At 41.6% G+C, this 13,268-nt stretch overlaps 1 protein-coding gene across 1 annotated transcript in view; it reads right to left on the bottom strand.

Annotated features, from left to right (window-relative positions):
* CCDC191 (coiled-coil domain containing 191) overlaps positions 1–13,185 on the bottom strand; it is a 29,483-nt gene extending 16,298 nt beyond the window's left edge. Inside the window, exons 1-11 of the mRNA XM_066620756.1 lie at positions 13,081–13,185; positions 11,458–11,496; positions 10,402–10,543; positions 9,010–9,156; positions 7,411–7,589; positions 6,019–6,242; positions 4,757–4,919; positions 3,639–3,829; positions 1,853–2,105; positions 899–1,353; positions 312–388 (exon numbers count right to left, since the gene is read on the bottom strand). Coding sequence (XP_066476853.1) covers positions 312–388; positions 899–1,353; positions 1,853–2,105; positions 3,639–3,829; positions 4,757–4,919; positions 6,019–6,242; positions 7,411–7,589; positions 9,010–9,156; positions 10,402–10,543; positions 11,458–11,496; positions 13,081–13,152 — 1,942 coding nt within the window. The 5' untranslated portion in view covers positions 13,153–13,185. The remainder of the gene's footprint in view (positions 1–311; positions 389–898; positions 1,354–1,852; positions 2,106–3,638; positions 3,830–4,756; positions 4,920–6,018; positions 6,243–7,410; positions 7,590–9,009; positions 9,157–10,401; positions 10,544–11,457; positions 11,497–13,080) is intronic.
* Positions 13,186–13,268: the final 83 nt, after the last annotated feature.

The following is a 13,268-nucleotide window of genomic DNA, read 5'->3' as shown; positions in this document are numbered from 1 at the left end:
TGGTGATGCTTTGTCATTCCTTAACCTAATGCAGCAATTGTCAAATTTTTCAGCATTGGAACCCAACTAAAAAAATGTTTCACTTTACCAGCAGCTAAAGTCTCTGTGGTTATAAAGATCAGTGGACAGCAGACACAAGTAGCAGGTTGTTTAACCCCTGATGCACAAAGCCTCATCTGCCCTGTCAGTTTCATGAACCATCCAAAATTGGGTTGTGACCCCACTGACTTAATGTGCTGTACTGCATTGTCTGTTCATTTACCGGAACTTCCCACAAGCATCCCAGGAATGGACATAAGCAAGGATTATACCTTTGAGTATGGGATGGGGTGAGGAAAGCACCTTCAGGTTCTTCCTGCTTTGTGCAGCTGGTTGGTGATTTTCTGACCTGAAAGAATCAGGCAGTGAAAAAGAGACAGTGCAAGAAAGCAAACATTTCACCTAGAGAAGGAAGACATTTATGCAATACAAAACAATCAGTGATTAGTTCTCTTTAAAATAAAAAAACCACCTACTCTCCTAGTCTGTAAAGCCATGTTAACTACAGTCCTCCCTTCACAAAGGAGGAGCATATGTAAATCCGCTGAAATTTATTTAACAGATTTATATCCCAGCAAGACGAAGCGTCACTATCACCACCTATATCAGCTGGTATCTTTTTAAGCTATACTGTGCCCTTCCCCTTCACAGAGAAACACCAACTGCCTTGGGAGGAAGACAAAACTTTTGCATTCTAAAATCATGTATAACAATACTGCACCACATTTAGCAATGTTCATCTTCTAACAAACCCACAAATAAGTTTCAAAGCATCACAGTGTTGCTTTGAGGCCGCTACCCCAATTGGATACTGTGTGGACACACTGGAGAACTAGATCTATGTGTTCTTGGTTCTTACCTTAAGGGCTGTGTATTCTTGTAATTTGATTGATTCTGATTTTCTTCCCTAGTCTTTGGAATAGGATTGTCAAGTACCATAGTAACAGCTGTAGCTCGCTCAGCATCCTCCCTGGCCCTCTTCAGCCTCTCGTTTTCCCGAAGTTCAAGAATTAGCTTTTGCTGCTCTTGAAGTTGCCACCTCTGTTCTTCAATCAGCTGCTGCTGGAAGGCATGACGATGTTCAAAGGGTCTCAAGAAGGCAGGACCCACTTTTTGACTGGGGGTAACGAGACGCTGTGTGGAATTTTGCAGTTGATTTCTAAACATGGCCCGGTCCTGTGCATTCAAAGCAGCATGCTTCAGGGTGACCTGCCATGCCCATTTGGGCTGCTTTGGTGAATGAAGATCCAATTTCTGACCTGTTTCTGGAGAAGAGGAATTTGCTCTTTCAACTTCTGCAGTTGAGGGCTCCTCCTGAAAAAGGATGAAATGCTTTTTACCAATAATAAAAATCAAAATCTCAGTTCTCACTCAACTAGCATTTTTGATATATGAAGCTGTAACTGCTCCCAGAGCCTCTCAGAGAGTGCTCCACTGGAGAACACCTTTGCCATATCCTATCCACCCAACTGTAGAATTTCCCAACTGTAAAAGCTGTCTGCCACCAAAACGGCCTCATGCAGCAGTGGGCTGTCTCTCTCTCCAAGCAGAGGCTGGACAGTCAACTGCCAGGGATACTGCAGTATTTGTCTATACTGAGCATGGGTTGAACTACATAATCGCCAAGGTCCCTTCCATTTCTAACATCCTATGAAATTTTGCAGGTAGAACGTCTCAAGTTCTCTCCCTGGCACCTCTACTCAAGGCTGGGAGATCCCTGTCAGAAACCCAGGAGAACCAGTTACTGTTGACAATGCTGGATGGACCAAGGATCTAACTACATAATGCAGTTTCTTATAGTTTTGTGACTTACTCTTTGTGATTTATTTACAGGTTGATCCTGGAAATCTTTAGTCTCATTAATTTTTTTGATATCCAATAAGCCATCCATAGCAAGTTTCCCTTGCACCACTCCCTCCAGTAACTTTGCCATTTTCCTCTTTGTTTCCTCCTTTTTCAACTGCAGCTCTCTCTTTTCCACTTCTGTGTGGCTCCAGCATTGCCATTCAACAAAACAACGGCGCAAAATGCATTTGTGATTAAACTCTGTAGCCAGTTGTTTTTTTCTGAAACAAACAACAACATGCCCATTAAAGTTAATGGGACCCACCACCACAACCTACCCTGGAATTTCCACCTAGACTTTAGAACTGTTTCAGTTCCAGTAATACCTTTAGCAGACAAAATGGGCAAATGCAGACTAAGAAAAAATACATGCAGGAACATGTGTTTACAAAAGTAAGGGCAGACTCCTAAGCAGGTCTACTCAGAAGTAAGTCCTATTGTGTTCAATGGGACTTACTCCCAGGAAAGTGAGGTAAGGATTGCAGCCTAAGAGTCATAGCTCTTTTTTTTTCAAGTAAAAGAGTTATGACTCTTAAGGCGCAATCCTAACCCCTTATGTCAGTACTTTCCAGCACTGGCATAGCTGTGCCAATGGGACGCGTGCTGTATCCTGCAGCTGGGTGTCACTCACTGAGGCTTCCTCAAAGTAAGGGAATGTTTGTTCTTTTACCTCAGAGCTGCATTGCCCTTATGTCAGTACTGGAAAGCACTGACATAAGTTGTAAGGATTGCGCCCTTACTTGTGTAAACACGTGTTCCTGCTTGTTGATTACAAGCTTTATAACTATTGCAGTAACACTGAGCAGAAAAGAGGCTGGCGTTAAAAGAGCTCAATTGGGTATACTCCCCATCAGAGGCATTAGGCCAAGGAAAGCAACTCAGGATATGCTGCCTGCAAAAAGCCTTCTCTGAAATGACTAGCCTATGGGCAAGTTATCATGCAACAGCCATACAAGACTGCATGGCTCAGATCATTCATTTAATTGATAAATTTATATCCCATCTTTCCCATGCCAAAGCAAATGCCTAAGACAGCTTACAAAGCTCCGTAGTAGAGCACACATGAGTTTTTACAATAATTGTTCTACGGGCAGCTCGCAGAACCTTTCTCTTCCAGATGGAATCCTTCACGGCATCGTCGTCACAACTGGCATCTGGATATGCCTTCCAAGCTTCCAAAAGGAGCAGTTTCAGGTTGGCCAAGCTATAAACAGCGACTCCTTCTGGCTTTGTCGTCTCACGACAGTTTTACCAACTTTCAGTCACCAATCCAAAATTCAACCAAGACTGCTCCTGCTTCGCATTCTTCAGGCAGTCTTCTGCTCAATGCCCAAAGCACACCTGCTGCCATATATATCTCATGTGCCTTACTCTGCCTATCCCTGCATTAGGCAATCAGATTCCTACTTTATAATCAGTGAAAGAATAGATTCTTTCAAAATGGCATTTACTTATCAAGGTTTTGTGACCATCAAGACCGTGAGTTTAGGCTCATACCGCAAGGTCCAAGAAGAAAAACACAAACAACAACAACATCATCAGAAATAGTTGACAAGTTTTACTCTTCGCAATAGTAGTTATAGAAGCTTATACTATGCTAACCGTGGTAGGCTTTGTGGGAGGGACACAGGGAAGTATGGCCTTCACAGTTTAAAACATAACTTCCAGCAGAGCCAGCCATGACATGAAGTAAAGTCAAACAGTTGCTTTGAGTTGAAGATTCCAAAGGGAGAAATCATGTTAAATGCTACTACCTGTTTTGGTCCCGAAGTTGGTTCTCCATTTTCTGAGTCTCCTGCTCCAATTTCTGAGACCATGTGTAGTCTCTCCAGGCCCGCAAGGCCTTCAGTTGGCACTTCCAGTCAGCAAGGGCCCTTGCTTTTCCCATCTTAAGCCTGAGATCCAGAATAACCTTATACCAGGCAGAAAAGTACTTCTGAAGGCACTGCATTATTAAGATTAAGGAAATAATTATATACCATCATGACACTCACTGCTCAGTCATTCCAGTTCTCTTAGTCCAACATTCTGAAGACAGCAGCAGGTGCTTCAAGCTCACTTGATGCTATACCTCTCGTCTTCACCAGTATCACAAACTCTCTGATTTGAAAACAAAGGCGCCAACAGGAGCCTTTTAAATACAAAACTAAACATTTTGTTCCTGTCTTGCCTTCATAACAGATTGCTCCTCCCTTCACCTTGTCCGAAATAATCTTAAGTGTGACAGTAACAAAGGGTAGTTATTGAAATGTCATTTTCTGTTTCAAGTTTTCTCCCTTTAAAAACCTTTAAAATATCTTAGATCTACTCAGGTCTTTAAATACTTTCTCATTACCTTTGTGGCACCATAATTACATAAATCACTGTAGCTACATGGGCATGCAAGTGGGATCTCCCAGCTAGAGAGTAGGCACTCAGGTGAACAAAGCCAGAACAGATACAACTCTTCACTGACTGTTAAAGAAGGGAGATGAAAAGAAGCATATGTGCATAGCCAAAGTGACACTGGCCTTGTTTATCATTACAAGTGCTCCTCCCTTCCCTTCCATCAGAGAAAGAGTGCATGAACCCAAAGTTCATGCTTGTAACACTAGACTATGATGTAGAGTTACATCTGAATTAAGCCATGGTGTTGTATTTCCATGTACGAGGTGGTTTTTACAGCAAGTCCCAGCTTTGCCATTCATCAGCTCACTTGCTACCAACAATGCTTTTTTGCCTTTTCTCAATCCTTAAGCTCTTAAGGAACATTCTGCGATCTCTGTGACTGCTTTTTACATGTATTAAGACAGCCTGATGAGCAGAGTTTCTTGGCTGAGTGAGAGCTCCCCAAAACCCAAGTTGGGATAAAACAGAGGATGAATATTCTCACCTTATGGTTTGCAGTGTCAATCCTGCTCAGTAGTTCTTGCATTCTGCTTTGTTTCTCCTTCCTTTGTTGTTCTTTCTCACAATCCAGATGGGCTGGCACAGCAAGAGGCAGGCCAACTCCTACCTGCTTCTGCATGTGATTCAAATTGTGCCGCTTCCTTTCCCTAAAAATAAAAAAATTCATGAGAAGTCAAAGGCAAATATTAGAGAGCACATCTCACTCTAAATTAGTTCTCAAGACTTTACGTTTAGGTCTGGAATATGGGGTATCTATGGCATCTCAACTTTTAATCTACATTATCTCTCACTCTTACTGTTTCCTACACCAGTAATATTCAGTGCATTAATATCACATAGTTCAAAAGAGTACTGTTCTAATAATATCATATAGCAAAGAATTACATTTCATAAAAATAAAAGAAAATATCAGTTAGAAATTGTATAAAATCATTGTTTCAAATATTGCTTAATAACAGTGGCAGTATAATGGTTTTAAGCTACAAAGGCAGCTGGAAAATGAACATATGCCTTATACCGAGTCAGACCACTGGCCCATAAAGCAACTGCTTCACATTGCTAAACCCATAATGAAGAGTAAAACTGCACTTTCTTTTAACTGCACTTAAAAGACATTCCGTATTTGACTTTTCATCAGGACCTTTTGATGTTGGCCCTTGAATGGAGTGATGCCTAAATTTTATGACTGAGATCTTTAAAAAAATTCTTGGAAGAAAGCTCATTAAACTTAATGGGACTTCCAAGTATGCATGCATAGAACTGAGTGGCATTCTCATAATTTTGAGAAAGATTATGTAATGTAGGACATCCTTAATAAACATGTTTTGGCTCCTGATTTAATCTGTACAGTATAAACGAAGGTAGCCATTGAGCTTTCCTGGATAGTTGTTTCAAACTGCAAGCTGAGAAGATCTAGGAGCCAGAAAAAGCAGTTTCCACCAACTTCTCAAAATCAGAATAAGATTTCACTGTGTCCAGGAGCTGAAGACAGGGATGGGACAGGACAGAGACTAAGCTTGGAGGAATTTGCAGAACCTTTGTTACAGGATATTTACATTAATTACATATATATCCCTAGAATTCAAGAGAGTGAACATAGTATTCCCATTCAGGCATTGACCACAGCCTGTCTTCAACAAGATTTCTGAAGCTTAAGATTGCTTAAGCTTCAACAAGATTTCTGTATCATCAAACCATGGCCAGAACCTAAAATGTACTTAACTAACCATGTTCTCTTAAGCTTACATTTTACGTGCTTCTTCCATGATGTGCCTTTTCTCGACCATCTCTTTTCTTAGCATCACCACCTGTTTTTGAATTTCCTCTTCTTCCCTCCTAGCTTTTAGCAATTTCTTCTTGTTCTCCTCTTGGAGCTGCTTCTGGGCTTCTGACACTGCAGCTTTTTTCAGGGCTTTCTCTTGTTTCTGAAGCTCTAACTCCTGCTGCCGCCTCAGACGTTTTTCTTTTACCTGAACACAAACAAAGCAAAAGTTCAGAGCAAAGACAATAACTCATTGTTTTATACTACTGGAACTCCTAGAGTAAAAATAGAATTTAAATGTGTTATTCAAAACCAATTCATACTTGCAAATGAGTATGTTCTTTTTCAAAGACATCTGTTCTGACAGTTGCATGGACAAATGGAATGTATGAACCAGAGTCCCACACATATCCTCTTCTTGCAGTTTACATGCCTACAGTGGCATCCTTAGAATCCTTGAGGACAAAAGCTGTGCGGATGATTAATGGTGAAATCTCCTCATATCTCCATGTGATCATTTCCTCCACAACCAGCACGTACAAAATTCTAGCTAATATGTGGGCTTACAAACTATTGGGCAAAAACAATAAAAAATGGAAGTCATGGGTGCAATGGTATTCTAAAAACTGGCCTCTGTTGCAGCACACAAAAATACATGGTGAGGGATAAGAGGACCTTGAATACACACTGATATCATCCACAGAAGACAATTTATCAGGTACTGGTGGGGCCTTGGTATCCACAGGGGATCCATTCTCAGACCCTATGGATACCAAAAACCGTGGATAATGAAATCTGCAATTTCAGCCCCTTTTAACCCACTGGAGGCAAATGGTGCTCCAGTCACCTCTGGAGGGCTTTCTGGCCTCTGAGGGCTTCAGAATGGCCATTTTGGCCAAAAAAAAAACCCCGCAAAAAACCCAGAAGTGACTTTTTTGCCCTTATAAAGCATTCTGAGGCATGGAGAAGCCCTCTAGGGGCTTCCCCGGATCTCAGAATAAGGCATAAAAACGTAGGGCAAGGTTGGGCCAAGTCCGGGGGACCTGTATTGAGCCAGATTCAGAATCCATGGATACAGAGGATACAGAGGCCCCACCTGCATTTAGTTTTGATCTCAACTGAACTACAGCACAGCAAGCAATCAGTAAACTCCAACTTAGAGCATAATCCTATGCATATCTACTCAGAAGTAAGTACTGTGGTGTACAAGAGAACTTACTCCCAGGAAAGTGTGGATAGGATTGTAGCCTGAGACAAAATGTTTCAATACTCCATCCAATACTCCAATACTTTTGGCAATTGTACCAGTGTACCAAAAGGTCATTCTACTCCAAGTTAAGGGTTTTTAATGTATAAATAATGCTTCTTTTCTTCACCTGCTTATGCCTCAGCTCCATGGTAATCCGTGGGTCCCTGGATTTCCTCTTCTCCTTGAAATCTTCAATTCTAAGGTCTTCCAATATACCACTGTCCACAACTTCACTTTGCAAGAGATGCTGCAAAAAATCTTGCACTGCGGTACTTTCCATTTCTTGTTCCAAATAACCATACAAATCTAGAATGTATAGGTCATATTAAAGATTGAGAAACTACTGCAATAAAATCCCTGTAGGGCTATATGACCCAAATCAATGAAAAGTGTGAATTGCTTGAAGTGTTTATACACTTTGAAAGGCATATGCTCCTTTCTCTGTAATTTATCTTGCTAACATTACATGGAAAAGTATTTGGGAGAACAGGTTTCCTCATATGGTATTATTAGAACAATTAACTTGAGTATTTTAAAATCCACAAAGGCAAACTGATTAATAAGGGAGCTGACACTTAGCCTCTGGAGGCCCTGACACTTTGAACATTTTTTATTGATTTTATTTAGAAGACTATACAACTTTGTGTTTCACAAACATTTTTGCCCCTACAACCACTGCCCCTTGTGAGCTATTTTTTTAAGGAAGGGCAACAAATAGTAATCACTTTCATTCTGAACTGGCATCGTTTCTTCAGACTGTGGCCAAATCAGATTGACTACATGGAGCCATGACATCATCATGTTCACAATGTTCACTGAAATCATGGTCTTGAAAAGAGGCAGTTTAAGGGGGAAGACTACCAGACCAGCTGCCAAGAGGAGTTCTAAATACCAAGCAAAAAGGTCTAAAAAAGCTTACTACGGGAGAGCCTTGAGGAACATTTTCCCCAGCCTGCAAGAGTCCCACTTGCATGCCAAAAAACGTTTACTGGGAAGTATCTGGAATAGTCTGAAAAAACATTTTACCTGACAATCGGTTTCCTTACATAATATGTGCAAGCGCATGGAAAAATATCAACATTCATTTTCCCCCCACAATATCTGATAAAGCTTAAATCATGGATGTATTACTAAAAACAAATAAAAGGCATTTTTTGAAAGACACAAGGCACAACCACAGACTAAAAATACACACACACAGATGGAAAACATCAGTTGGGCTAAGAGCACCTACCTGTGTGAATGGAGAGAAAAAAATTTCAAAGATACAGAACAAGGCATTTCCAAGCAGAGCAAACCAGAAATAAACTTATTTTATAACATCTTTTGCTTTTTTACACACACCATTCTTTTAGCAGTACCAAGGGAAATACTTCAGATCCACATGTTAAAGTTAAGGGAATGTTTTGTTTTTACAAGAAATGCAAACTAAGATATTTCGTTACTACAGCTTTTTGCTTGTAATGTTTGTACTGCTCAATCAATATTAATTTTCAAAGCAAATACAGATTTCCCTAAGCATTTTTAGTCACTATGTGTCACAAACAGAACAATCTCAACACATCACCATATTATTTTCTTGGAAAGTATATTTTCCAAATTCAAGGTTGTGACCTTAAGCACACTTACTAGGGAGTAAGTTTCCTAAGACTCATTCTGAATTCATCCCAGTTAAAACTGCTTAGGGTTGCACTGCCCTATTTGAAATCAGATCAAGTTCTCTCACCATCAAACTTCTCATACTTCTGAAAACCAACAGAGGGCTCCCCAGAAGGAACAGAGCGAGCAGATGGATCTTCAGCAGTGTCTTCTTGATCACTTGCCAGTTCTAACTTCAGTTTTGAATTCATCCAGTCACTGAGAAGCTCCTGAGCTACATTGATGAAAGTGATCAACAAGGAAAATGGGGTCAGATGAGACTATTTATTTTGATGACATTTATATAGCCATCAACAATAACAAGACCTGCTGGGTGGGAACAAAGGTCTATCAAGGTTAGTATCCTCCACAGTAGCTAAGATGTCTCTGGTAAGCCCACAAGCACAAGATGAAGGTAAACTTCTCGTCTAGCTGTTACATGCTAGTAACTGGTATTCAGAGGCATCCTGCGTAATGTTTCTGAATGTGAAGACTAGGAGCATTGATAGCTTTTTCATCCATGAATTTGTCTGATCTCCTTTTAAAGCCATTTATACACATCATACCTTGTGACAATTTAGGGCCCAATCCTATCCAGTGGGATTTCATATTCAAGGGCCGGTGCAGCCGTGCCAATAGGGCATGCACTGCATCTTGTGATGGGGCAGCAGTCACAGAGGCCTCCTTAAGGAATAGGAACATTTGTTCCCTTACCCTGGGGCTGCACTGTGGTTGTACCAGGGCTGGAAAATTGGATAGGATTGGGCCCTTAGTGAATTACAAAAGTGAATTAAGTACTGTGAAATGTACTTCAACTCTTCTGAATCTCCTGCCAAATAGTTTCATTGGATGGATGATCCCAGGTTAAGTGATGAAAATGGGAGAAAACTTTCTCAGCTTATTCATTTTCTTCATATACTGCATAAATGTATAAAACTTAACATGTCCCTTCTTAAGTCCCTTTTTTTTGGTAAACTAAAAGCCTCAGATGACATAACATTTCCTTATAACAGAAAATTGACCACTGACAACCACCCCCAATAGCAGTACAAGTAGTCAATCTCCAGCAAACTTCAGGTACACCTTGGAGCTGCAATTCTCAAAAGGCAGTTTGCAATACAGCAGGGTGCATGTCTCTTATTTTCCAATTAAACCATCTCAAAAATGCCAAAGGTGCTTTTGGGTGCACCTCACACAGCACACAGTATGTGGCCAGTGACTGCAGGTGGATGATTACAAGTTTTTTTCTAGATTGGAGTGGTCAACCTTTCAGCTTCACGGCTCTTAGACCTTTAACAATTGTGTAGAGGTGAGAATTTCAGCAGGTGCACCTTGTCATCTGTGAGATGACAAGCTGCACCTACTGAAATTCCCTCTTCTACACAATTGTTAAAGGTCCAGGACCCCAAAAGTTGAAAGGCTGACCACGCTTGTTCTCTCTAGATCAAAAGGAGCTAACAGTATCATGGTTAGGAAATACCTTCGACATATGCCTCATCATGATCTTGCAACTGCTCTGTTGTTTCCAAATCCAGCGCTGGACCATGAAGACTTCGAGAATAAGATGACTTTTTATTAGAAAGGGCTTCAGAAACAGCAAATTCAGAGGCGTGCTCCACTCTCTAAGAAGAAAAGAATGAGATACAGAAAAATACTGTAGATACAGCTGGATATACTACAGCAGGGGTGTCCAAAGTTTTTGGCAGGAGGGCCACATCAGCTCTCTGACACTGTGTCGGGGGCCGGGGGAAAAAAGAATTAATTTACATTTAAAATTTGAATAAATTTACATAAGTTTACATAAATGAATATATTAATGATGAACTTATATTAACGAATGAAGGTCCTGCAATAGCTCAATGCCTATAAAATGCCTTGTACAAAGCAAGGCGGGCCTTTCCTTTGCTTCCGCTGCTGCATCACAGATGTGAAAGAGCAAGCAGTGGAGGGAGCTTTCATCCCACAGTTCACAAGAGAGGTCAAACAGTTGCCCTCATGCTGAGAGAAGTTGTGTTGGGCCAGTGTGGGCTTCAACAAATCTCCAGAGGGCCAGAGGCTCATTGGAGACTGGGGGATCTCTGAGGGCCGCATTGAGAGGCCTTGAGGGCCACAAGTGGCCCCCGGGCCGGGGTTTGGGCACCCCTGTACTACAGGGCAGATAGCGGGAGTAAGATTAACATGCTTTGCATACCTAAAGTCCTAGGTTCAATTCCTGACATTTTTAGTTAAAGATTTCTGAAACAGCAGAGCTGAAATATGATGAAGAGGAAAGTTGGAGACTAAAACCCAAATGAGGTATTTTTTTACTTCATACTTCTGCTCTGTCCCCTATTCCTCCCACTCCCTGGATTTTGAAAAAGAACTGAGGCACACCCATTAAATGGGAAGAGCACTTGGAATACTGCCTCAGGCTTCAGGAAGCCTTGGGCCAGTCCTATTAGGATCACAACCTTGTAATCCAATCTTATCCAGGATGATTTTTTGGAAGTCCCACTGAATAAGTAAACAAACACACCACATCACTTTTCACTCTTACCTTAATCCAATGCTCCACACTGTCAGGATCAAATTTTGGCTGGGAGACAAAAGAGATTAAAAACAGTTTAGCATCAACTCACCCCTTGAGCATTCATATTAACATGATATTTAAGGACCTTTTTGTTTAAATTGAAGATTGTACTTCCTTACAAGGCCGAAGGCATACCAGGGCTATAATTACAAACAGAATACATTACAGAATAATAGTGCAATTATTATTCTGCATTACAGAATAGTGCAATTCCATTCAAGTTTGCTCAGAAGTCCTACTGTGTTTAGTGAGACTTAGGGCACAATCCTAACCAGATCTACTCAGAAGTAAGTCCTATTTTGTTCAATGGGGCTTACTCTCAGGAAAGTGTGGTTAGGATTGCAGCTTTACTCCCTGGAAAGTGTGCACAAGATTGCAGTGTTCATCTCTCACTGAAATGACTGTGACTTACTTCTGAGTAAATACAATTAAGATTATGTTGCTTAACAACTGCAGAAGCTCCTTCAACCATGTTCCCTTTCAGGGCTTAGCACTGCTGGAAGGGACATTTGGAAGTGACTTGCAAGAAACTATTTCTCAGTGCCTGAAAGTACTGAATACCCTTTCACTTTGCATATTGTCAACAGCCATGTTATAAAACAAATTCCCATTGAAACAATGTAATGGTGTCCTCAATGATATTAAGCCATCCAGTGCGATAATGACAAAGTTGTGTGGCAGTCAATAAACCGCATTTTGCATATTTCAAGCCATATAGGATGTTATCAAGCCATCTTTCCTTTGGTCTTCCTCGTGGTCTTTTCCCAGTACTTGTGGCATCATATACTTGCTTGACTAGGTGGGAGGTTCGTACACAGTGTACGGCCAAAACAGCGCAACCTGGATTTTAAAACCTGCACTGAAGGGGGTTTCTCATCTGCTTGGATTCATACAGCTTTATTTCTCCATTGATACCACCACCTAACTTTCATTATTTTACACAGACAGTGGGTGGCAAAACTGTCTATTTTCTGTTGATCATGTTTCTTCAGAGTCCAGGTCTTGCAGCCATGTAGTAAAGTAAGAAATGCCACTATAGGCTGATATTGAAAAAGCCAGTCTGCAGAACAAATTACACAAGATGATTCGATAAGCTGAGGCAGTAGACTTCTGGCCTGTTCCACTTCAGAGAGTAGGGCCATATTTTGGAATCCTTCCTCCATGCAAAATAACATCACTGCCTATAGTAAATGAGCACATCAGGGAAAAGTCTTAGCATGTTTCTTGGTTTGCATACAGGATTTTGTTGTTTTGTGCTTGTAGGAGGCTTTCTGAATATGACTCCACTGCAGCCTTAAGCAGACAGAACAGAATTTTACCCCCACTCAGAGCCCCATCCTATGCTTGTCTACTCAGAAGTAAGCCCATTAGAGTGAATGGGGTTACTCCCAGGAAAGTGTGGACAAGACTGCAGCTTCAGAGCCCCATCCTATGCAGGTCTACTCAGAAGCAAGCCCATTGTAGTCAACGGGGCTTCCTCCCAGGTAGCGGTGCCCAGGACTGCCACCACGCATAGTGACGAATAAAGGCTGGATCCAAGCGGCGGCAGACCGGCGAGACTTCAAGGGCTTTCAAGGCCTCGCCTCCTACCTTCCGCCGCGGCGAGGGCCGGCAGAGACGCCGCCAGCGGTACAGTTCGGGTCGGTGCCTGACGACGTCCATAGCAGCAGGAAAGAGACGCGCGCTTTCCTCTTGCGGTCGCCTCTAGGCAGGAGCGCGCGGGGAACAATGGGAAATAAAGTCCTTCCCTTCGGGAGAGCGCCGCAAACTGGGAAGAA

This window comes from Tiliqua scincoides, chromosome 3 (assembly GCF_035046505.1).
Source record: "Tiliqua scincoides isolate rTilSci1 chromosome 3, rTilSci1.hap2, whole genome shotgun sequence".
NCBI lineage: Eukaryota > Metazoa > Chordata > Lepidosauria > Squamata > Scincidae > Tiliqua > Tiliqua scincoides.
The sequence above is the reverse complement of the archived record's forward strand: the minus strand, read 5'-3'. Positions and strand labels throughout refer to the sequence as shown.